The sequence below is a fragment of the Ambystoma mexicanum genome, chromosome 9 (genome assembly GCF_040938575.1).
Source record: "Ambystoma mexicanum isolate Mex_15411 chromosome 9, UKY_AmexF1_1, whole genome shotgun sequence".
In the NCBI taxonomy this organism is placed as follows: domain Eukaryota; kingdom Metazoa; phylum Chordata; class Amphibia; order Caudata; family Ambystomatidae; genus Ambystoma; species Ambystoma mexicanum.
This window is the reverse complement of record NC_090931.1, coordinates 429,968,751-429,994,179: the sequence shown is the minus strand read 5'-3', so window position 1 is coordinate 429,994,179 and position 25,429 is coordinate 429,968,751. Positions and strand designations below refer to the sequence as shown.

General features: G+C 47.1%; 1 protein-coding gene across 1 annotated transcript in view; it reads left to right on the top strand.

Annotated features, from left to right (window-relative positions):
* LOC138488129 (complement factor B-like) overlaps nt 1-25,429 on the top strand; it is a 1,604,240-nt gene that overhangs the window by 378,019 nt on the left and 1,200,792 nt on the right. Inside the window, exon 4 of the mRNA XM_069614892.1 lies at nt 5,537-5,713. Coding sequence (XP_069470993.1) covers nt 5,537-5,713 — 177 coding nt within the window. The remainder of the gene's footprint in view (nt 1-5,536; nt 5,714-25,429) is intronic.

Sequence of the window (25,429 nt, the reverse complement as noted above, 5' to 3'; positions counted from 1 at the left end):
CCCCGAATGCATCCAAATCTCGAACGATTGTGGTCACTAAGAAAAGAACCAACAAGTCCTATATTTGGAAGATGGGAGATGAACAGGTGGAACAGGTCCAGGCAATAACATATCTAGGCTATAACTTTACTAACAAATCTACTCTAAAGATGTGGAAAATGAACCTGGAAGAGAAAGTGTCTAAATTAAAGGGTCAAATGAAATTTTTGAAGGTCAGAGTATGTAAATTCTCGTTCCTACCGTTACGACGTTTCTATCTTGCAAAATGTGAGCCGGTCATTTTGTATGGTTCGGATATCTGTACCCATGATATGAGCTCCTGTTTGAAAGTTGTTTCTGGGGAAATTGTGGAAAGAAGTACTTGGCCTATCTATGGCAGTCCCCAATGCCATTATTCGACATGAGTTCTGTCTTACTTCACTCAAAGCAAGATACTTATGGAGACAGCTATCCTTGTATAGAAAGAAAAATGATCCACCTGTAAACACCCTTTATGAGCTGTTGAATAGGGTTGTTAAATCCGGGTCAGTAAAATCTATCAGAAAATTCGGTGATAAAATGAATTGTTTATTAGACAGTCTAGGTCTTTGTCTAGAAGATCTGGTAGAGCGACCCGAATTAGTCAAGAGATCCCTATTTAAGGCAGATTGGGTGGACACAGTAAACGGAGTAGAGTCTTACTCCTCATATAAGGAGTATGCTAACTTTGGTCATGCAAGGGAATGTATTCCTCTCTACTTACAAAGATTCCTGTGTGATAAGGCGAGATTAACATATATGCGCTTTAGATTTAATCAGATGCCGATTTTAGAAAGGATTCAGCACTGGGGACACAAAGAAGAGGTGCTTAACCAAAATCGAATTAGTCTAACATGTCGCTTCTGTGGAAAAATTAACATGTGGGAAACTCTAAAGCACCTTGTTCTATCCTGTACCCATTTTGATTCCAAACAAGCATTTTATCTTAAAGATAGATTTAATAGAGATCATGAGATGTCTAGCCATTTGTTCTGGAGTCGTTGTATGTGGGGAGTAAATGTCTCATTAATTTTAGCATTGAATTTACTGCTTCAAAATATAATGGAGGAATTGGAAAAAAGAATTTAATAGGCAAAGATGTACAAAGTAAATAGAGAATAATATTAATTAAAGGCTGAGAGAGGATTTTATTGACATTTTTATTAAGAACATTTGTGTATTTGTGTGGTTTTTTTTGTATAAAAAATAAATGAAATGTATACCTGTATTGTGAATGAAATGTTGTATAAGGTTTTATGTAAACCATTAATGCAACAATAAAAAAATAAAAAATAAAAAAACACATGATCAAAATAATAGGTAGTGCAGCCAGTGCAAGAATAAGCGCAGAAAATGGGTGTCTAATAAGTGCAGGTTAGGGGACTGTAGGTTGCTAATACAGACCCTAAGTGCAGAGGTTGCCAGGAAGCATTGTAGGTATGCAGCTGGATGGGCAGGGATCTAGGCCCAAATTCAGAGGGTAGCCAGGTGCCCAGTGTGGAACAGACAGATCAGCAGGGGAGAGGAAGAGGGAAGGCAGAAGCAAAGAGGAAGATCTTGAGGTGCTTTTGGAACCGAAGTGGGTTCTCCTCAAGTTTCAGAGAGGCACAGAGGCTGTTCCAGAGGGAGGGCCCCAGCCGAAGAAAGAGATTTACCACCAACTAATTGCTTGGAGAAGCAATTGACCCTGAGGGAGTTGGAGGTGTGGAGATGGAGGAGCGAAGAGCTCAAGTAGGAAGGTATTTCCAAAGGGAGAGTTGAAGGTATTGCGGACCCAGGCCCCAGAAGGCCTTGTGGACAATGCAGAGGGTCTTGAAGAGACGCGGGCTCTGCGGCATCTAACAACTCGGCCAAACTCTTTAAAATCTGCCAGGAGCTGCCAATCCTGCTGCAGTCTCTGCATCTCCTGTCCCCTCCCAGTCCCTCTGCGCGGCCCTTGCATCTCACTTCATCTCTAAAACCCAGGACAGGCCAGTTTGTCAGAGGATGCACAAGATGCCTGCCATTTCCTCTCAGGGAGCCTACACTTGCGTTTAAGGGTGACAAGGTCAGAGTCGTACCAAGAGTTGCACTTGGCTTTAGTGTTTAAGTTGATCCTCATGACAGGGCAAGACATTGAGAGTATCAGAGATAGCAGAGTAGAGCTTGGAAAGGGCTGTGTCAGGATGAAAGTCAGCCAGTGGTGCAGGAGGTGGAGAGAAAGTGGCAGCGAAACCCTCAACTAACACGCTTCATGGGCCAGATGACCGAGAAGGTAGGTGGCAGTGCTGGAGCTGGTTTGGCCTGTGGGGTAGAGAGGGAGAGATGGGAGGAAAGGAGAAAGTGATCGCTCCAGGAGCGAGGAGTGGTGAAAGTGTTAGAAGGGGGAGGCCAGAGGAGATAAGAACATCCAGAGTGTGCCCTGCAGAGTGAGTCGGGCTGGAGGGAAGAATGGAAAGAGAGAGAGAGAGTCGCAGAGGTTGCGAAAGAGTCCGGTGGAGGGACAGGAAGCATTCAGGTGGATGTTGAGGTCTCCAAGGAGGAGGAGTTGAATGGTTGAGGCGAGGGGGAGGCGGATTGGTCAGACCACTCGGAGAGGAAAAAGGTAGCCTGACCAGGTGGCCGATAAAAAGTAGCAATGGAGAGAGAGTGGCCAGGAGAGAGAGACAGCCTACAGCCAAGGCATTCGAAGGAGGAGTAGGCCTGCACAGGAATGACAGGGGCAGTAATCCACTCCAGGAAGATCAAGGCTAATCCACCACCCGGGCGGTTAGATCTGGGAGTGAAGAGGATCTTGTAGCCATCAGGGAGGAAAGTGTCAAAGCTTGTGACAGAGCTGGCCGTGAACCATGTCTCTGTGAGACCGAGGACATCAAGGTCAAGTTCTTCAAGGAGGCGGCAGATGTCAGAGGAGTGTTTGACAGCCGAGCAAGTGTTGAGAATGGCAATATGGAGAAGGTTGCCAATCCTGACAGACTTCCGGGGAGGGGTACAACCCAGAGAGGTGTAGAAGGACCCCGAGGGGGGGAAGCAAAGGAAGGAGGAGAGGGCAAGGTAGCCGAGGAGGAGGCAGAGGTGGGAGGCAAGCAAACCAGAGAAGACCGAGAGAGCACAGCAGGAGTAGGGAGGAAGTTGATGTGGCGCGGGAAGCGTCTATCAAAGAGGAGAACGTTGGCCTGAGGGCCTTTGACCAGGACGGTTCCATTCCGGCAAACATTAATGATTACATAGAGGAGTGCAAGGGGTCCAAGAGGGCTTCCCACTGGGTTCCACCATTAACGGGTGAGGAAGAGAAGGGAGAGTGCACAAGGTCTGGTGAAGGAACGACAAAGAGAATATCAGTGAGAGTTTGTCTGTAGGAAGCACTGGTATAGGTGTCAGCAATAGGGAGGCCTGGGTTGGAGACCAGGATATCCTTTTTGAACTTCTTCCTACTAGACTTAGTGAGAAGGGTAGGATAGTCAATGGAGAAGCAGTTAGAGAAAATAGGAGAAACACAGAGTGCCATAGGTGATGTGGAGGAGAGGGAAGACGAGAGGGGGAGGGTGAGTGAGGAGCAGAGGGATGGGGGAGCAGAAGGGAGGGGAAAGACAAGAACAGCAGGACAGGATAGCACAACGTAGTCACTTGGCACAGCCAAAGTCAAAGCACAGTACAGCCACAGGGCAAAGCTAGATTCCAATTTTTGTCAGAAGGTGAGAACACAGCTAGATTCAAATTTTTTGCAGAAGGTGAAAACACAGCTAGATTAACATTTTTTGCAGAAGGTGAAAACACGGTCCAGACACAGTCAATAAGAGTGAGAATCCAGGTGAGATGGAATGAGGGTGGGAAATTCAGAGGAGTAGGACCAAGTCAAGGTAGAGACCACTAACTCATGGTCGGTAAGTGAGAATCTCATGAAAGCTTCTGCTCCACTGAAGAGTGTGGGAGCGCCATCCCCCATGTGCTTGTGGGGGTGCAGGGAGACCTCTCACAAGGAACTGGCAGCGAACAGGGAGCAGACAGAGCCTTAAGAAGTTGGCCTGTGGATGAGGGGGCCAGCTAAAGCTTGCTGGTCCCCGAAAGGCCAGTAATGCAAGTGCTGGCCAGCTGAATGATGATGTGATGAGGGAGGAGGGCTGTGGGCCTCCTAGGTGGATGCACAGTGCTCAGCTGCCATCTTTCAGGTGTCACGAGGGCCAGGCAAAAAGGGCAAAAAAAGTTGGCATCACCCCTCAGGCCGCGTGAACACTGTCCCAGATTGAATGGATGGGCAGATAAATGCAGCGCAAGGCCGCTGCAATCAGCGAACACAATATTATAAAGTAAAACTCTCTTTTCCCGTTACTCGATCACAAAGTGAACTTCCAGCTGCAATAATATGACTCTTCAATATGATATTTAATTTGCACCATGTCCCTCTGTATTTATTCACGTTTGTGTTTGGGTCATTTTATCTGTATTTATCCACATTGAATTTTTGTCATGTAAAAATAGAAGTTGTAACTAGTATTTTTCTGCATTTCAAAAAATGTAAAAGCACAGTAGCACATAGGGCTTCATCAGGGGTTGGGCCGAGCTGCAAAAATGCAGCTGTAACGCTATTACCGCTGCATTACCCCTCCACCCAATCTCGTGTTTGGGGGAAAGGGGGAGGTTTACCTCCAGCTTTTTGTTAGAGGTAAAAACGTCCCCTTTCCACCCATTTTTGGCGCTATTGCCGCTGGAGCTATTACTGCCGTCGTTAATAGTGCCAAAAAGCCCCTTAGAGTGCTATGGACTCGGAATAAATGGGGATTAACAGCCCCACCCCAACTTGAGATCCGGCACAAATTGTACCAGACTGAGTTGCAGTAACGCTAATAATGGTGGGCAGTATCCCGGAGCATTTACCACCGGGATACCGGCCAACTCATGATGAGGCCCTGAGATACCTATGATGGAAAGATCCTAGATCTGCGTTCTCGCACAACAAGTCAAATATCTACAGCCATTTAAACAACTTAAAAAGTAGTACAATTCCCTTTTTAACCTCTCTGTTGTCCTACTTTGCACAACTTAAAGACCCAACCAAGAGATATGATTTTCAGTTGTTATCAATTTTTTACAAATAAATACAGAAAGGAAAAAGAGTGATTTCCTTCTGTTTGCAAAAATCATTAAAAACGGAAACAGGGAGCCTTATTCATAAGAAATGTGTTGCTATTGATGTCTTCATATTTTTCTAAGAAAATGATGTTATGGAGTTGTGTTTAATTGAAAAACGTTTTCTATATAAAGGTGGTGACTGTTCTAAATGATTGAAGTATCCATGTGAACTTGTTTGTGCTAAAAGGGGTAAAGAAGTACACCACTGAATCATCTTCTGGACAGATGTAGAGTTGGAAATTACAATTCAGTGGTCATGGAAATAGGTAATTGACCTAGGCATACAGGCTGTCCTTATTGTTACAAATGTATGCATAATTCTGTTGTGGTATTGTTAACCCATTGAAATTGATTATCCAGCCAGATGTCTTTTTTTCTGTCATAACCTTTTTTTCTTCTCCTGGTTAAGTTTCCCAGTTTTTGTGCCCCGACCCCGGGATTCCCATTGGAGGCAGCAGGAAAGGAAATCACTTTGGGCCCTACAAGACTGTGTCATATAACTGTGGAAAATATGAACTGAGGGGTTCTGCTGATCGTGAGTGCCTTTCATCGGGCAAGTGGTCAGGAGAGCCTCCACGGTGTGAAAGTAAGAAATGTTGTTTGATGTTTTACGTAGGATAATAATAATTATAAAATTATAATTATAATTGTTTTTTTATAACGCGCTTAATACCAAAGAGGTTTCTAAGTGCAGACCCAGGATTCGAACCTGTGTTGCTCTGAGTCGTCTTGCTTCCAAGATGAGCGTGTTGTCACTGAGCTATACGACCCCTGCCTGAACAGATAACTGAACCTCTCTGTGCCCTCCTCAATCCTTCCATATTCACCTCCCACCAGCTCTCTCTTGACATGTGGTGTTCCTCAGGGCACTATCCTCTCACCCGCTGTATCATCCACAAGGCTTTCTGGGGCTGGGGCCCACACTACATCCAGCTCTATCTTCCAAAGCTCCTTCCTTCTCGAGCCCTTCGTTCAGCTACCTCAAACTCTCTGAAGTTCAGACGCTTCTCCAGGCAGAGAGTGGGATGTAGATCTATCTCCTCTGCAGGTGGCTCCCTCTGGAATGGCTTCCCTGCCCCTCTCAAACTTGAGCTGGACCACCTGAAGTTCCGGAAGGAGTTCAAGACCTTACTGTTCTGCTCTGCTTTCTCTCTCTTCACTGCTGACTTACCTGTCTACAGTGCTGACTGGTTGGGTGGTAACCTCATTGTCTCACTGGGTACCATACTCCTCCATGATCAGTCTCCCCTGCAGTGCCTCCGGGCCTACCATCTGTATCTGTAACCCCTACAGCCCCCTGACTCCTTGCACGTACCCAGAGCCGCGCTGCCCTGGCTGCACTTACTCAGAGCAATGGTGCCCTGATTGCACTTCCCCCTCCCACTCCCTGCCACTCCACCTCTCCCCTCGCCCTTCACGTTGCACTGTCACACTTGCACAATCTGAATGACACAAGACCTAGTAAGATCATTTGTTTTGTCCTCCCTCTGTCTCCCTCCCTTGTCTTGTGGTGCCTAGAAACACTTGTGCACAGGTGTGTTATAAATGACTTATCCTCATCATCATGGCAGATATGATATGATATGATATGATTAATCATTTATTACGCGTCTATAAACAAGTGTTTCTCACTTGAAATCACAATGAGCATTCACTCATGCTGCTGAACTCACTGGATGTGCCAGTGCATGCGATAATCCTTCAAAGCACAGAGAGCAGAGTAGGCAGGCCTAGCTGTCATGTATGAAGATTGGTGGTGCAGCACTTGTTGAATGACTGGGGGAAAGAAAGAGAAAGAGAGACAGAGAGTGAGAGAGAGTGAGAAAGAGTGAGAGAGAGAGATAGAGAGCGAGAAAGAGAAATAGAAAGAGAAAGAGAAAGAGAAAGAGAGAGAGAGAGAGAGAGGGGGGGGGTCTATGACACACCAACTAGAGATGTCTAGATTAACCCTTTGACTGTATTCCCCCAAAATGATTTTCTTTGACTGTGGTCCATGGCACATGGGTGATACACAAATCATACCTCCCAGTGTTGGATGTATGTAGCTATGAATGCCAGCTCAGTGCAAAACAGGACAACCTATTAGGGTGTATATACATTTCTAAGGGAAGTTAAAGAGTTAACTAGGGTAATCTCCATGTTTAATTGTCTGTTACCCTATTTTGGCAGATGCCTGTTGCAGCTCTTATGCAGAAGTTAGCCCAGTCATTCTATTGTGACACTTCCCCAACTTTCCTGCCTATAGCCCATTCACATTAATTATGGATATGGGTTCTGGATCAAATGGAGTTGTTGCCTTTTGAGTCAAGGGCTGCCCCTCCAATAATGTGTCATGGACCTCAACATGGGAATGTCTGACCCTTCCTTTCTTGTCAGCAGATTTCTTCATGCTTTCTTTGTGTAATTTATCTTTTCACCAAATGTGCAGATCATAAGCTGGTAAATCCGCCAAGTCTGAGATTTTCAGAAGGCGGATGCATATTTTCCTTCCAAGCATTAACTCTGATGGCATTGTTCAGTTGCACTCTGATTGAGGTGTATAATGATATTCCCTAAAAAATTAGCAACAGCCTTGCTGCCCAACTGATTATCCTGTATGTAGCAGATTTGCACTGTTCACTTTACATTTCTTATAAACTGCTCCACTGGCGTGTGGTCATAGTGAAGGTATGTGTCTGTGGTGAAACCCCAGGCATTCTCTGACTAATTTAAAGTGTTTGCCACTAAACAGTGGATCTTTGTCAGAATTGACTGTTTTTGGTATGTATATGCAGCACCAATGTTGTCAAGCCCTGCTATTACAGATGATGCAGCAGTGGGATAATTGAGCTGTACTTTCCAGGTATCTAGAATATTCATCTAACCCAACCATCACATACACTCTTGTATGAAGTGGACAGAAGAAGTCTGTTGCAATCACATTGGCTGTTCAACCAATACCTGGCACTCCTTGCCCACCGCATCGCCGCTCTCTGTCCCAACTTTCAGTGCTATGCGGATGCTACCCAGCTCATTTTCAGGCTACCCTCGGCCTCCTCCTCCTCTCCTTCCCTCATCTCTGACTGTCTGTCTGCCATCCAGGAATGGTGTGCCGCCAACGACCTCTGCCTTAATGCCAGTAAGACTGAGATTCTACTCATCGGCACACCCACTCCCTCCTTCCCTACAGCTCTCAGACCGGCCTCTCTTGGCCCTCCTCCCACTCCCACCTGCAAGGCTAAAAACCTCGGGGTCATCTTCGACTCTGCACTCTCCTTCTCCCCTCACATCTCTGACATCTCTAAGAAGTCACACTACCAGCTGCACCTCCTTAGAGGTATTCTTCTTTTCCTCTCCTTCCCCCAGAAGCTCTCTGTCTCCAGAGCCCTGGTCCTCTCTAAGCTGGACTACTGTAACAGCCTCTATCTAAATCTGCCTGCCTCCACTCTCCGCCCTCTACAACTTATCCAGAACAGGACTGCGAGACTTGTCCTTGGCCTCAAGCCCAGGGATCGTATCTCTCCAGGACTGAAATCACTGCACTGGCTCCCAGTGGCTGCAAGGATTAAGTTCAAAACCCTCTGCATTGTTCACAAGGCCTTTTGGTGTCTGGGGCCACAGTACCTTCAGCTCTCTCTCCCTAAATATCTTCCTTCTCAAGCTCTTCGCTCATCTGCCTCCAACTCCCTCAGGGCCAGTCGTTTCTCCAAGCAACGAGTTGGTGGCAGATCCCTCTCTTCGGCAGGGGCCTCTCTCTGAAACAGCCTTCCTGCCTCCCTGAAACTCGAGGAGAACCATCTCCAGTTCCGGAAACATCTCAAAACCTTTCTCTTTGCTTCTGCCGTTTCCCCACCCCTCCCCTGCTGAATTCCTGACTGAAACTGTACTGGTTACCTGGCCACCCTTTCTGATCTCTGGCCCAGGCCCCGTCAATTGCCCACCTGCACCTTGGCAACCCCTGCACTTGGGGACCGTTTTTCTGTATCCCTTCAGTCCCCCTACCAGCACTTACTTCTGCACTTCCTGCACTTGCCACTAGCTGGCTGTTTTATTTGTCTTATTTATCTTTTTATTCCGCTTTCCCATGTACTGCACTTCCCCCTCTCCCTTCACCCGCGCACTTCCCCTTTCCCCTCTTCCCATGCACTTGCGCGATCTGAATGACACCTGGCCTAGTAGGATCGTTGTCTGTCCTCCCTCTGTTCTCTCCCTAGCTTCGTCGCGCCTTGAAACACTTGTGGATAGGCACGTTATAAATGCCATATCATATCATATCTCCCACATAGCTGATGGTGCCAGCCTCATCTGTAGGGACTCTGGAAAGGTGGATGGGTGATCATTTGACAAGTGTGACACTTTTTTAGAGTTACTTCTACTAAAGTGTCCATCCTCGTGAACCTCACCTTCTGCCTTAGTAACCTCTTCGTGGGTACAATACCTATGTGTTCTTCCTGACTAAAGCTACTTTGTTGTATCGCAGGGGCTATTTTGATTGCTCTTGATTAGAATGCTGGATTCAGGCAAGGACAGTTTGTGTTGCTCCTCTAGTAGACACTTGCATTACTATCCATGGTCATATTTTCCTTGGATCAATGTTTTGCATCTTTACATTTACCTGACTGTCAGCAATCTATGATGACTGCTGACTTATGATCATGTATTGTTTTTCTCCAAATGTGTCTTATTATCAGAAATTCAGGCTTTGCATGTTGTAAAATATAGTTGCCGGGATAGGTAGTGAGTGTGGGGAATAGTTTCATTGCCCGGTTTATCTAAGCCAAATAATCTACATCCTTGGAGTCATGATCCCACTTATTTGTCCTAGTGGACATCTGCACTTTGGGGTTGCCGAATATAGTGAAGAGGGCTTGATGATCGGTGACCACCGTGAATGGTTTGCCAGACAGAAATAAGTAATAATGTATGCAAACCCACATCCCAATGAATCCTTCTTTTTTTAGCTTGTTCAACTGTACTAACATTCCTGCTATCATAACACATAATTATTTGCAGGGATTTGTATCCTTATCTAAATTGAGCAAAAATGTCTCATAACCCCGCTGCTGGACTGTCATCACCAGTGACTTCAATGAATAAACCTGAATCAAAGTACGCTATGCAAACAGCTGCAGCTATGCATTGTATTTGCTTAAATGCATTCTGGCACGTTGAGGTTCATCTACAGTTTTGAACTTGTTAGATACATTGACTTAGCAGAGGACTGACAGAGGCAATGTCCTATTTATATTGTATGCAGTGGCTAGCCATTCTGAAAAAGGAGCGTAAAGCATGCAGATTTTTTTTGAAAATGGTATTTTATTGATTTTGCAAAAACACGTATTGGATGTAGTACGATAATAACCTGGTATTACAATGGATGCATCAACGATTCCACAAGAGAAAAAAAAACAGTTCTCCCATTTACCTTCTCTTTCCCATTCCCCCACCCCATCCCGTATCCTCCCTCCTTCCCCCCCAACTCATCATCAGGAAGATTGATAATGCATAGAGTGTTAAATAAAAAGTCCACTTTCACAACATACATATCCCTCAAGTTTTCCACACGATAATATGGTCAAGTCTAGGACCAGTCACAATCCGATAGTCCCCAGCTAAAAGAGGAGTGTATAATACACTCAACAGGGCGGCAGGCATTTCAATGCAGCGGAAACCAAACTCAAAGGAGAGATATGCTACGGTGGGGCCAGCAAGGATTCTCGATAAATCGCATTATGTTCTATAAAGGGGAACCATATCAGATCAATGTGCTTTCGTGAGTCATGGAGTGCAGCAGTGAGGCTTTCCATTTCATATATGGTATGTGCTTGGGTGATCCATTCCTTTTTTGAGGGCAAAGTGGCACACTTCCACCTGATTGTCAGACATACCGGTGCTGCTAGAAAAAGGTTGCAGGGCATGTGCGTTAGCAGTGTGTACGTGTCTTTCTCTTCCGATTCAATTCCAAAAATACCAATAACGGCGAAAGTGTCCTGGAGATCCCGTCAACTGCTCTAATCCACCCCAGTACTTCACTCCAATAGGTGTGAACATGCACACAGTTCCACCATTGGTGCCAGTAATCGCTCACCTCCCCACATCCCTTCCAGCAAAACGGGGAGACCCCTGGGTACATTTTGGAGAGTCTTAGAGGCGTGTAATTCCAACTTAACAACAATTTTACAATATGCATTTTGTATTGCATGGAGATAGTTGAACCCAACACCCCTCAGTGGATTGCCTGCCATGCACCTGGGGAATCATGGAGTGCAAGGTTTGCATCCCGTTTGTGTTCTTAAGTGGATCGTGTCAGATGGCTCCTTGTGAGGAGTGCATTGTATATAGTGGTGATCAGTCCCCTTGAGCCCCGTTTCTTTGCTAGGATTTGCTCAAATGCAGTGAAGGGGGCCACAGGGAGTTGACCCTTCGCGGATCGTGGCAGGTGCTCTTAAGTTTCAGGTACAGTAGGGGGGGAATCGAGATGCTATGCAGCGCGTGTTCTTGTTCTTCTTTCAAAAGGAACTCTCCCTTCTTCCACATCTTGCCTGTCTCTAATTAAGCCCTCCTTGTATAACGGTTGGAAGCGGGGGACTTGACTAAGGTGATCTGGGGACCAAATGCAGCTTAGGGGGACGGCCACATCATTATACCCTTCGTGAATAGTGAGGGACGCCACATGGACCATAATACGGTCAGGACTGGGTGTTCCCGGAGCCTACGGGGCATGGAGGCACGTGGAACCCACAACCATTCGCCTAGGGTGACCAGAGTGAAGAGGGAGTTCTCTAGGGGGACCCACTGTGTCTTTTGGCAGGATTAGAGTCCTGTATGGAATCCTGGGCTTGGAGTCTGCCCAAATCTCTTCACTGGCTGCCAGTGGCTGTGAGCATAAAGTTCAAAACCCTCTGCATTGTCCACAAGGCCTTCTGGGGCCTGGGGCCTGAATACCTTCAACTCTCTCTTCCTAAGTATCTCCCTTCTCGAGCTCTTCGCTCATCCGCCTCCAACTCCCTCAGGGTCAGCCGCTTCTCCAAGCAACGAGTTGGGGGTAGATCTCTCTCCTCGGCAGGGGCCTCCCTCTGGAACCGCCTTCCTTCCTCCCTGAAACTTGAGGAGAACCATCTCCGGTTCCGGAAGCACCTCAAAACCTTCCTGTTTGTTTCTGCTTTCTCTCCCCCTCTCCCCTGCTAAATTCCTGATTGGAACTGCCCTGAATCTGCACTGGGCCTCTCTCACGGATCTCGGTCCCTGGCCCAGCCACTTGCCCCGGCACTGCCTACCGGGCAACCCCTGCACCGCGGGACTGTCTCTGTATCCCTGCAGCCCCCCTCCCAGCACTTGTCTGCACTTACCTTGAACTTGCCACCAGCTGGCCCTTTATTTATTTATCTTGTTATTCTACTACCCCTTGTACGGCACTTTTCCATCTCCCTTGCCCCTCGCACTTTCCCTTCCCCTCTTCCCATGCACTTCCGCGATCTGAATGACACCTGGCCTAGTAAGATCGTTGTCTGTCTTCCCTTTGTCCCCCCCGTCTCGTCGCGCCTTGAAACACTTGTGTATAGGCGCGTTATAAATGCCATATATCATATATCATATCATATCATATCATATCATATCATAAGAAAGCTAGTAGCGTTCGCCTAATATCTACCAAGAATGTGTTCGGGACTATGACTGGCAGGGACAGGAAGAGGAACCTAGGGAGAATGTTCATTTTGATAGTTTTCAACCTTGCCGCCCAAGACAGTGATAATTTGGACCATCTGTCCAAATCGGATTTAACAGTGTCCCACAGGGGCGGGAAATTCGCTTCACACAGGTTACCTAGGGTCGGCTTGATGTTCACCTCAGATATCTAATCGCCTCAGTTTGCACTTGGAATTCCCATCTTGTTGTTAGCTGAGATGGTAGTGGGGTGGTTGAGCGAAGGGGCATCGCAATTGTTTTCTTTAAATTGGCCCGGAATCCGGGCAGTCCTCCGTATTCCTGCATGGTCTTAAAAAGGGCATGGACGGATTCCGACGGGTGTGTGAGGTATGTCAGGATGTCATCCGTGAACATAGCCAATTTATATTCCTTCCTCCCTTACCATGCCGTGAATTTGGTGGTTTGGGCACACCTTCTGTGCAAAGGGCTCAATTACCACGGCATACAATAACGGGGAGAGAGAGGCTCCCTGTCGCGTGCCTCGGGTTAGGAGTCATAAGGAATATCATTAATGAGTACTTTTGCTGAGGCATTGCGGTATAGTGCACTTGCCCCTCTAGCCCAGACCTCTCCCAAGCCTGTCCATTTCATCACTGCGTTCAAGAAAGGCCACTCGACGCAATCGAAAGCCTTTTCGGCATCGATGGACATCAAAGTGGGAGAGTCTTCTTTTTTGCTGGGGTATGCCATAAGATCTAGGTTTTTCTGAACATCATCTGCCCCTTGCCTGCCTTTTATTAGCCCTCTTTGTCTGTGTGGACCTGCTGGGGGAGAAACAGAGCCAGCCGGGAGGCTAAGATGCTGGCGTAGAGTTTAGCGTCCACATTTATAAGGGAAATCGGGCGAAAAGATGCACATTCTGTGGCGGCTTTGCCCTCTTTGGGGATCACAACTATTCTTGACTATGCGAACTACGGAGGGGCCTGCCCGGTCTCTAGTATTGAGTTAAAAAGTTTAACTAAGTGAGGGAGGAGGGCACTGGAATTTGCTTTGTAGAAGGCTGGGCCGAAACCGTCTTGCCCAGGAGCAGAGCCACCTTTAGATGGGAGATGGCGTTTTTGACCTCATCAGTTGATATTGGGGCATTGAGGGCTTCTAGGGGTTCATGTGCTATTGGGAGCCGGTAAGCTCGACAGATACTCTTTGATCTCTGACTCTGCGCCCTGGTTTTCTGCTGTATATAGGTTAGTATAAAATCTAGAAAAACAATCTATTATGTCTCCAGGGCTGGTCAGGAGATGGCCTTGCTCGTTTTTGATTTTGTATACTGCTCTGTCTTCCCTTTGTTTCCAGCATAGTGTGGGCTTTGTTGCCTCTCTCATAGAATTTCTGCTTCAGCACTCTCAACTGCGTTAGTGCTCTTTTCTTCCAAATATCTTTCAACTCCTGCCGAAGCATTGTGACATGATCCAAAATTAAGTCTGCCCCCGCTTTCTGGGTGTGAAGTTTGCGCTCGTAGTGCACGATCTCGGTCTTCAACTCTATTTCCCTTTTCAGCTGGATTTCCTTCCTATGCGCCCCCTCTGATATCAGTACCCCTCGTAGTGTGGCCTTCCCCGCCTCCCATATAGTGTTTTGTGCTATCTCTTCAGTGTCATTTAAATCAAAGAAAGTTTTGATCGCTTCTGTGATTGTGTCTTTGAACACTGGGTCATTGCAGAGATAATCGTTGCACACTCATCTCCGCTCACTGTAGTGAGGTGGGCCCAGGTCCAGGTCCAATACACAGAGTTTGTGGTTTGACCATGCCACTATTTCTATGGAGGCGGCTAGCACTAGATGTTCGCTCTCCGTACCGATTAGCAAGTAGTCAATACAGAAATGGGTTTGATATGGGGGAGAGTAAAAAGGGAAAGCCAGACATTCGGTTTGGGATGTGTTGCCTTCTAGGAGTCTATAAGATGATGCTCCCTTAACTGGCTAAGGAATTTCTCCCCTTGTGTGTGGCTTGGCGGGAGGGCATGCAACCATATTGATTCCCAATCCCTAGCTGGGTCTGCTACAATATTAGACCAGTGTGCCTTCTCTCCAGCCCTCAAGGAAGTCAAGCAAAGACTCACTAAATTGCAATTGGCTTTGGTTCGGAGCATAAGCCGAGCACAAGGTGACCGTGCATGATCGGAGTGTGCCCCTGATGGCCACGTATCTGCCCAGGTCATGTTTGTAGACATGCTGTATTTGGAGGCCAATAGACTTTGTGTAGAGGATTCCAACTCCCCTTTGTTTTCAGTCCCCGAGGGCCAGATTGTGTCTTTGATGTCCCTACCCATGATCCTACGTTCCTCCCTCTGGGTGTATTTGGTTTCCTGGACGAGCAGTACACCAGGTTTGATTGTTTGAATAGCTGTGCTAGCATCAAGCTTGTGGGGCGAGTTTTGGCCCTTGACATTAAGGGACCCAATTGTTATTTTATCATGTGAGGCCATATTGAGGCGTGTGCTGATTCTGTGTCCTCATGTTGCGAAGGCACAATCAGGGTCGTGTGGTGAATGTCCAACTGACCGGTCCCATGGTAGGCTATGAACGGAATGTGGCATTGCTAATATGTGTAGTGAAAGTATTCCTTCCCTTTGGTATGAGTTGCTCCCCACTCCCTTCTTTGTGAAAAAAACCCTTGCAGCCGTTTTTTGATAATGGAGATGGCCTAAAAATCAAAAAGTAGGGCCAAACTACAGGGACCTGTCTCCAGGCAATCTTGACAACTGATTAATACCTCTAAAGCATTACGGTGAAAAACAACATGCAGAGAACTATCGTAACTGTAACTTTTGCCATTTTCATTATTTCCAGGACCACTCCATTGAGGCGTCTAGCGGCTCATGACAAACATTTCACTCAGTCCGTTCGCCAGTGGGATGTCCCCCACTGCTGGAGCCCTGAGCCATGGGGTAATTGTGCCCGCTTGCGGGCATTTCAGGATGCAAGGAAATAACACATTGTTTTTTCTTGGGGAGTTTAGCCTTTTGTATTTCCACTTTGCAGAGGCACGCCCCCTCCTGGGTGACATTGTCAAGCTCTTCTGCAACGGGCCCATGATTTTTCTGGATGCATCCCCTTCTGAGCTTGCCGTGCTCACTTGCAGGTGTTCTAGGGCTCTCTTAGCTTCATCCTCTGAGGTCATTCTGAAGTTTTCTCTGTCGTATTCGAAGCTCAACGAAAAGGGGTGGCCCCAACGGTACTGGATCCCGCGTTCCTGTAGCCGTGTTGTCAGGGGGTGACAACTCCTCCTCAGATTTAGCGTGGTGGCGGAAAGATCCTGATAGAGTTTGACGCTCAAATCTTCAATGTCTTTGGGCTTGTGGTTTCTGGCTTTTTGCAGAATCTCTTGCCTCTATTTGTAATAGTGACATTTCACCAGGACAGAGCTCTCCCTGCTTTTCTTCAAGGCCCATAATGCAGGTATTGGTCCGCCTCACCCGGTTTTCCAGGTCGTCGAGTTTGAGATGCATATTACGCTCCTTTTGTTCCAAATTCTGGAATCTGGCCTCGTAGGTCATTGTTGTGATGTCTGCAGATTGCTAGTTGTGCTCCACGGCTTCCATTCGATCTTCCATCTTGGCCATTTGCGCCTGTAGGTCTGTGACAGTCTCCGTTAAGCTGGTTTTGATGGAGCGGATTTCCTCCAACAGCAGGCGAATGTTTGACTTTGTAGCACTGTCACAGTCATTCCCCGGAATCTCTGTGGAGCTTTGGACCTCTTCGTGTTCCATGACTTCGGGTGTGTGGCTGAATGAGCACAGCCTGTTCAGGGTGCGCAGATCCAGGTTCACCCTGTACGGGGGGAGCTAGTCATGGTGTCCGGGCAGGATCTTTGTGAAAAGCAGTGCAGTTCAGGGATGGCGTAGAGCGATGAGCATCGTCGGGACGTCCCCAGTTGTGTCACGCAATTTCCTGCAGCTCGTGCTGGCGTAGAGTGCGGTTCCCAGAGTCTCTCAGAGTGGGGAGGACCCCTGTCCCGCACTGTTTGCCGATTGCCTTCCTTAATCCTCTGAAAATTGACATCCCCTTTTTTGGCCTCTTCCGATAGCACACTCTATGGCTATGCCCCCAGATTTTTCCTAGCCGTGCTTGGTAAAGTTCGGATCTCGTGTTGAGGGATGTGCCGACTGGAGTTGCAAGATTGGATGGCTGGGCAGTGAACCCAGGGAAAACCTGTGGCGTGTCAAGATGTGGCGCTTGGTTCTGCGACCCTCTATGGTATCATTAAGCTGCGTGTTGCGGCAAGGTCGCTGATCTTTGCACCTAAGCAGTTGCTGCAGCCCATGTCCCAGGGTTGTTATTTAATACTTTTAGTCCTCTTGCTTTGCGAGGCTTATGGAGTTGATTGGGGACGCTGTACTCCTTGTGAATTTAAACAATGGGAGGGAGTGGAGTGTGGAAGGCTGTCTTGTGTGCTGAGGGCCACAGGTTGTTGGACCCCCTCTGAGGGAAGCTGGATTAGGAGGGTCTCTCCTCGTTTGATAGTGGGTCAGTATTTGATATACTGTAATGGGTCACTTGCCCATTCCTGAAATTGCCACCTATTGTGGTCTTAGATTTTCTTATTCTAGATACTGTAAGGAATATATTGTAGAAAGGACTGGTTGTCACTTGATTCATATAAACAATCAGTGTGGGTAGCGGTAATTAAATGTAAATATCGCTTACCTCAAATGGTGTCTTAAGTCATTCCTGTACTTGTCCCTATAGAAAGCGGCCTTAGGTCTTGGAATTAGGTCCTGTGAAGGCAAAGATTGCTGCAATCAGATTCATGGTAGGAGTATATATCGCCAATTGTGAATGTTATGGTCTTTTGTTACCAAAATGCGTGCATCTATATTGATTAGTTCATTAGATATCAGGTCATGTCAGTGAGCTCTGTTGAGCTACCCCCCTTTCCTTACCTTAGTAATGCTTCATAAATGTCATCGGGAACAATCCCGGGCACCTCGCATCTTACTGTATACATGTAGACATGCTTAAAATTTTTGTCAAATTCACTCTTGTTAACAATGTCTTTCTTTTTGTGGATATTTACTATGTACAAACCAAGGGAGTGGCTATCGGGGCCAAATATGCCCCCTCATTGTCCAATCTTTTTATGGCTCAATATGAACAGAGTCATGCTCTAAGCAATAATGAATTTGTGAATAATAATGTTATTAGATGGAGACGGTATATCGATGATATTTTTGTTAAATGGCATGGTTCAACTAAAGCTTTTGAGAGGTATATGCAATATTTGTCAGACAAAATGCTCAGACTGACACTAACAGGTCATTGTGACCTTACTAGCATAAACTTCCTCGATCTTCGTATCTATATCTCAGATGGCAAAATAGAAACCAAGACATTTCACAAGGCCATAGAGGTTAACTCCACGTTGCATGCAGGGAGCTGCCATCGCAAAACAACCATTAATAACATACCTGCAGTAGAGTTCCACTGATCATGCCGTAACTGTAGTGAAGGATTACATTTTGTTAAAAATGTTTATTTATTTATTTAAATTTCTATAAATCGTCATATGCCTGTGGGCCTGAGAGCACACAGAAGACAACAGACAGACAACAAACACGAGGGGGAACAGGGGAGTCAGCAGGGGGAATCAGCATGGGGAGAGCAAGTCAAGTTCAGCCCAGATTCAGGTTGAAGAGAAATGTGTTTATTTCTTGTTTTAAAAGAGCCAGGTTTTCTGTCATGCGTATATGTCCTGGAAGAAGATTCCACTGCAGTGGTGCTTGAACATTGAAGGAGGTGCCTCCAAAGTGTACCAGTTTGAGTGTAGGTTGAACGAGTGTAAGGCAATGTAACGCTCACCTGACTCCCACGGAGGCGCTGGCCTGGTTCGCGCTGCTGTGACCTCTTCTAAGGTGATGCGTATGTCGAGCGCCAAGCAGATAATGCCGCCAGGCTTTAAAAGCGGACTTAATGGCTAACAGTTCTTTGTCCGTGATTGCATAATTAACCTCGGGTGCCGAGAATTTTCTGGACCAAAATGCTACGGGATGCAGTTGGTTGGTTTCGGGATCTCTTTGGGACAGGACAGCTCCCATGGCTAGGCTGGATGCATCAGTCTCGACGACATAAGGGAGATCTGGACGCGGGTGTTTCAATATAGGTGCGGAGGTTAACTTAGCTTTTAAATCCTGAAAGGCCTGCTCGGCTTCTTCAGACCATTCAAAACGTTTATTTTTCCTCAAGAGTGCAGTAATGGGTTGTACCACGCGTGAAAATTCCGGGATAAACCTGCAATAGAAATTGGCAAAGCCGAGCATGCTTTGTACCCCTTTTACAGAGCTATGTGATGGCCATTTGAGGATGGCATCCACTTTTCTTGAGTCCATTCGGACTCCTTTGGGTGTCAGGATGAAACCTAGAAACTCGACTTCTGTGGTATGGAAAACACATTTCTCCAATTTAGCAAATAGTTTGTGTTGGCGCAGTTTTTCAAGTACTGCCCTGACGTGTTTTCTGTGATCAGATTCCGAAGAGGAGTACACCAGAATGTCATCGATATATACGACAACACAAACATCGATGAGTTCCCGAAGGACATCATTCATGAAGTATTGGAAGGCAGCCGGCGCGTTACACAATCCGAAAGGCATCACCTGGTACTCGAATAATCCGTATTTAGTAAGGAAGGCAGTTTTCCATTCGTCGCCTTCTTTAACTCGTACCAGATGATAAGCCCCCCGGAGATCTAACTTGGTGTATATGCAAGCGTCCTTTACCTGGTCAAGGAGTTCAGGGATCAGAGGCAGAGGATAACGGTTTTTAACGGGACCAATAAGAGTCACCTCAGTAGTGGAATGTGTTACCGGTCCAGAGGCAATCTCAGTTCCATCGACTGTGGTGATGACATCTTTGCTGGTTTTAGGACGGAGAGGGAGCTTAATCCTAGAGACCAATTCACGATCCACATAGTTTCCAATAGCCCCACTATCGATGTATGCCTTTATTGCATGCAACCTCTTAGGCTGTTCTGGATCTACGAGAACCATTGGCACAATGAAATGCGAGGTCTGAGAGTTAATTTTCAAGCTCGGCAAGCAGACCCCTACACTTGTCGGGCAGAGTCGTTTCCCGAAACAGAGTCTTCCTGGTTTTTATCAGCGGCTCCTACCGCCTTTCGGGGCGGTTTTGCCGGGCAATCTCGTAGAAAGTGTCCAGAATTCCCACAATAAAGACATAATTTTAACTGCGGCCTCCTTTCACGTTCCTTTTGAGTTAAGGGTCCTTTAACCCCTTCAATTTGCATAGGCTCAGAGACATCAACTCCCTTGGGATTAGCATGGGTCTTGACCAACACCCGGGTCCCCAACCTGGACCTATCAGCTTTTCTGTTTTGAAGTCTGTGATCCAATTGGACCACTAAGTCTATATACTCTGTGCATTCTTGGGGCGGATTTACAACTTGGGCCAAGACATCGTTAAGTTCTCCGCGTAGGCCTCGATAAAACAACGTGACTCTTATATCCTATGGCCATCCCGTTTCCAAAATTAGTCTATTAAAGGTTGCAATATAGTATAGGAGGTCCTGATTGTCCTGTCGCAGGGATAGAAGTTCGTCATCCAGAGCCTGCCCCTGAGAGTGTCGAGCAAATAACCTTTCCATGCTTGCTTGAAACCTTTGAAAATCACGGAGAATCGGGTCATCTTGAGTAACCAGCGGAACTGACCAATCGGCAGCGCAGCCGCTGAGATATGACAATACAAAGGCTACCTTGGTCTGATCATTAGGGAAGGCCCCAGGTCTGCATAGGAAGTGCAAACGACACTGATTCATGAATACGGCGAATCGTTTGGGGTCCCCAGCAAAGCGTTCGGGTGGGGCCAGCGGCATGTTTCCAGGTAGATCAATCTGCACAGGGTTACTGGAAACCACAGGAGCGGGGTTCCCTCCGGAACCGGGTAGAGGAGTTTGCCCAGCTTGACCTTGCAAAAGCTGTCTGGCCAAGTCATCAGTTCTTTCCTTTGATATTATTAATTCCCTCCTGAGGGCATTAGTCTCTTGACGAGCGGCATGTACTTCGGCCCGTAATTCCCCCAGTAATTGGGCCAACTGATCAGTCTCAGAACTTTCCATAGCGCCTGGGTGGGAATTTGTAGGAAGGCTTCACGTTCTGCAACGCTCACCTGACTCCCACGGAGGCGCTGGCCTGGTTCGCGCTGCTGTGACCTCTTCTAAGGTGATGCGCAGGGTTCGGAAGACGGACTGGACCGGGCACCCAAATCTGGCTTGTCTGGCTCGCAGAAGTATCCTTCTGTAGGCGAAAATAGGGGATTAACTGTCTGCGGGGTAATACAATCGGCCTCCCACTTTCCCCTCTCACCCTCCTCGAAACCCTTCTGTGATTCCTCATAGCGTCTCACCTTATGGTCTGGAAGGACGAGCTCTCCATCCTGCTTCTGATGCAGGGGCGCGTTGGTATCCAGTTACTTCACTGGATTTTCGGATTGGTGAGAACCAAACTTGCTTGGCTTCCAGGTAAGTTTTTTGATAAAAGGTTCCCCTTGTGTCCATGCATTATTGTACTAATGCTAGTGTCTTTTTCCCCATAGGGGCCGGGGTACGGAATGCCGGGGAACAGGCACCGACCCGAGATGAGAGGTGAAATCCTTGTAGAAATCAGGTAAGTCTGTAATGAGCGTTTTTTGGTAATGTCTTTTCATTCGCTCATTAACGCTGATGTCTCTTTTTCCCCTTAGGGGCCGGGGTCCGGAAATGCCAGGATGCGGCGCGGACCCGAAATGAAGAGGGAATGAATCAACAGGTAAGTCTTAACATGGAGGTTTAGCTTTCCTTATTCCCTTCTCTCTCTCACCTTTTGTTCTGCTCTTTTTCTCCCTAGGTGCTGGGGCGTGACTGCGAATCCAGATGATCGCTGCTGAACATGGAGGCGCCCTGTAAAGGTGAGTGGAATGCGGCGCTGCAGCGATCGACGCGATGAGCTTTTAAATAAAAGTCTTCCTTTTCAGGATTGTCGGCGAGATGTCTCCGGGATGCGGATTTAGCAGGTAAGGACTTTTCCTTCTTCTGTTCTCTTCTTCTCTTCCTTTGCAGGTGATCCAGGATGCTGGCAGGCGTGGCAGAAGTCAGGATGCAGGAGCAGACACGGTGAGCGTCCAGCTGCTAGATGCGGAACAACGCGAAGCACGTGTGGCTGTTCGGGTGGGGTTTAAATAGCCTTGGAAGAAGTTCCAGGTATGTATCCTTCCTCCAATCAGGTATGTATCCTTCCCCGACCACGCCCGGATGGTAAATTAGTCCCACGGGTAAAGTAGTTCCTTTCAGGCCTCAAGGAGGCCAGGATCCTGCAGCATGGTCTGCATCAGGTGAGTGCACCCAAGCACTCCCATAATGAGCCTGGCGCCTATGGCGCCAGGACTGATGTCTTTAGGACACTGTCCAAAGGGCCCCTATATGGGGTTGCTGGGTCCTTCCTTGGGGACTGGATGTCCGCTTTCGGGGACGCAGGGCTTGAACCGGCTCCCCGGGAGCGGGCATCATGACAGGCAAGTGGTGGATCAAAGCTTCCTTCCGCCTATTTTAGGCTTTAATCTGCCAATGAGATGCATCGGGCAGGCATTAATTCGACATTTGAAAGAAAGGGTCAGGATCGTGTGAGCAATCCTGTGCCAAACAGGCAGCCAATGAAGGGCCCTCCTGTCCTCCGAGATAGGAGCACATTTAGACAGTCCCTGGCTGGCTCGTACTGCGTTGTTCTGTGCAACTTGCATGGCTTCAATATTAGCCTGCAAGGTTCCTGCTAGAACACTGTTACAATAGTCAAGTCTAGAGTTCACTAGTGCAGTGGCAAGCAAGGCACAGTTGTCGGTGGAGAGAAAGGGGCGTAAATAATTAATTTGCTTAGTAATAAGTCTGCATGTTAAGCGGATATAGGAGACATGAGGCTGCATTGACAGCTCATCATCAAGGAGGAGTCCCAGTGTCTTCCCTCTTTTTAAAACTGCAATAGTGTGACCAGCAATAGTGATGTTGGCATAGGCAGAATCTAATTTGCCCAGACAAGCTTTCAAGGCTACAATCAAGAGCTTGGTCTTTTTATTGATGGCAAGTGAATTATCAGCCATCCAGGCCTGGATGGCTTTATAGATGGTATTAATGGTAGCCGAGTCCTGCTCATAATTCCCACTAAGCTGAAAGACAACTTGGGTATCATCAGTGTAGTTGGTATACAGGACCCCAAATGCATCCAACATATCAAGAAGTGGTCGAATATAGATATTGAACAATGTTGGGGGCAGGCATGAGCCCTACGGAACCCCACAAGTTTGAAAAATGGGGTTGGACCTTTCCTCACCAACAGCCACTCGGACAATACGGGGACCAAGAAATGATGAGATCCACTGGTAGGCGAGATTGGAACAATGAGCAACCTCCCCCAGGCATGTCACCAAAAGAGAGTGGTACACCAAATCGAAGCCCACGAGAGGTCCATAAGCATCAGCAGGGCAGGATGAACATTATCCAGCAGGCCGGCCAAGGTGGATTTAAGGTCCAGCATGGCGGTTTCGTCCCGTGCTAGCTCTGAAGCCTGATTGGTGAGTGCCAAGTATCTTGTGGTCTTCAATGTGTTTTTGCAATTGGAGATATGCCAATTTATCCATGATCTTGAGGAACATTCGTAATGGGCCGGTAATTGTCAGGAACCTGTGGGTCAAGATTGGGCTTCTTCAACAACGGCGTGATCCAGGCCTCCTTAAGAGAGGAGGGGACCATGCCCTTGTGAAAAGAGAGATTAATAAGCCTAGTGATCCAAGGTGCTAAGACCTCAAGGGAGTCCTTAAAAATATCGACAGGACAGCAATCTGCTGGGCAGGTGGTAGGTTTAAGGTCCTGAATGACTTTGGCAATCTCTTCTTCAGTATAATGTGTGAAATTGAAGCAAAGTATTTTGTTCATGTTGGGGGGGGGGCATGTGGGCCAATCGATTGACTACTGGATTTCTGCCTGGTCAAAAGGATATTAATAGTTTCCCTGTGAGAGGAAATTTTGGCCAAGAAGCCATCATGGTTTGTCTGACACCAGGCAGCATCCATAGTGACAACCTTATTAGTAGGGGGTGGATCCTGAAAATCTGTCAATACCTTAGAGAGCTCACTAACATTCGAACAAGCATTATTAATTTGGTTATTGTAGTAGGATGACTTGGAAGAAATGATAGCAGTCTTAAATTTCTTCGCTGCTAGTTTGTACTGTAGCAGAGAGGAGGGGTTGGGGTTTTTACACCATATTCTTTTACAACAGGCTCTTTTCATTTGTCTAGCAGAAATGACATCGTCGGAGAACCAGGTGTTGTGGTGCACCTCAGGCTTGATCATTTTACGCTTCATAGGAGCCAAGTTTGAAATGGCTTGTTTTAAAGAGGAGGTAAGGTGCTCCACTAGAGGGGTCGACTGAGAGAAGCTAGACAATGGTTTTAGATTAGATGATACATTGGTCAGGAGACTGTGATGTAACATTTTAAAAATGTTGAACTAGCTTAGTGCTTCGAGGTAGAGCGTTCACTTTAGCTATGGACTTAGGCAGGTTGAGTGTGGCCAGAATCAAAAAGTGGTCAGACCATGCACAGGGTAGTACTTGCAGGTGGGAGACAGAAAGATTCTGGGAAACCAACCAATCCAAAGCGTACCCTCCTAGGTGAGTAGGCAAATCCATCCACTGTCTAAGCCCTAGGAAGGATAAGGAGTCTAAAAGGACAGACTCACTCTTATCCAGAGTATCATTGGCCCAGTGATTGAAATGTAGTTGGAGGGAGAGGATAGAGTAGCACCGCTGGGGGTAGAAGAATTAAGCCAAGTTTCTGTCCTCTTTCTAACAAGTGGTCAGCTACCTCAACTCCATGTTTGAGGAGCGACCTGGTATTAAGGAGGCTAAGGGTTTACAAAGAGGTGCATTGATTTTCTTCCACTGAGCGTGGGTCTCGATACTGTTTTGTATACCAATAGTCTCTGTGTTCTAGGTGGGCATGGTCCATCAGGACAAACCGGAGGAACTATAGGGCACATACTGCTGAAAGGTCACAGACTGAGTCAATTAAAGCACACAGGCAACACAGTCCAAGGGAGGCAAACAGCCTACCTTACCATTTCCAGGGCACACACTCAACTGCAGGCTGGCTCACTGAGATGACCGATACGTCCGGCAAGATTCAGGCTGGTGACGATGTGCGGTGAGGACTGGGTCCTCGTCCCAGAAGCTCTGGCGCTGAAGCACCTGAGATCAAGTTAAATAGCAAAGGAGTCTGGTAATTGTGGTTTCCAGACAAGCGCACACACGTGAGAGTACTTTATCTCTCTGTAAATCCACACAATCAAGCAACGTTGTAATGGGAAACTCAGGCAACGTGCATACAAAGCAATCAAGTAATGACACAGATCACAATGCAAATATAGAGCCAGACACTAACAATGACCTGATGTTAACAATTACTTCTACTGGCAAACTAGCATTAGCAAAAGGCAGGTTCCTCTGGTTGCCGCAGCAGCAGCCCAACCAGGAAGCAGAAATGAAGCAGGAGCGTAATTAGGGTAATAAATACTGTAAGCGGCGAGACCGGCGAAGACCAGTTCCTCGTCGCAGAATTGCCAGCGCTGAGCGCCTGAG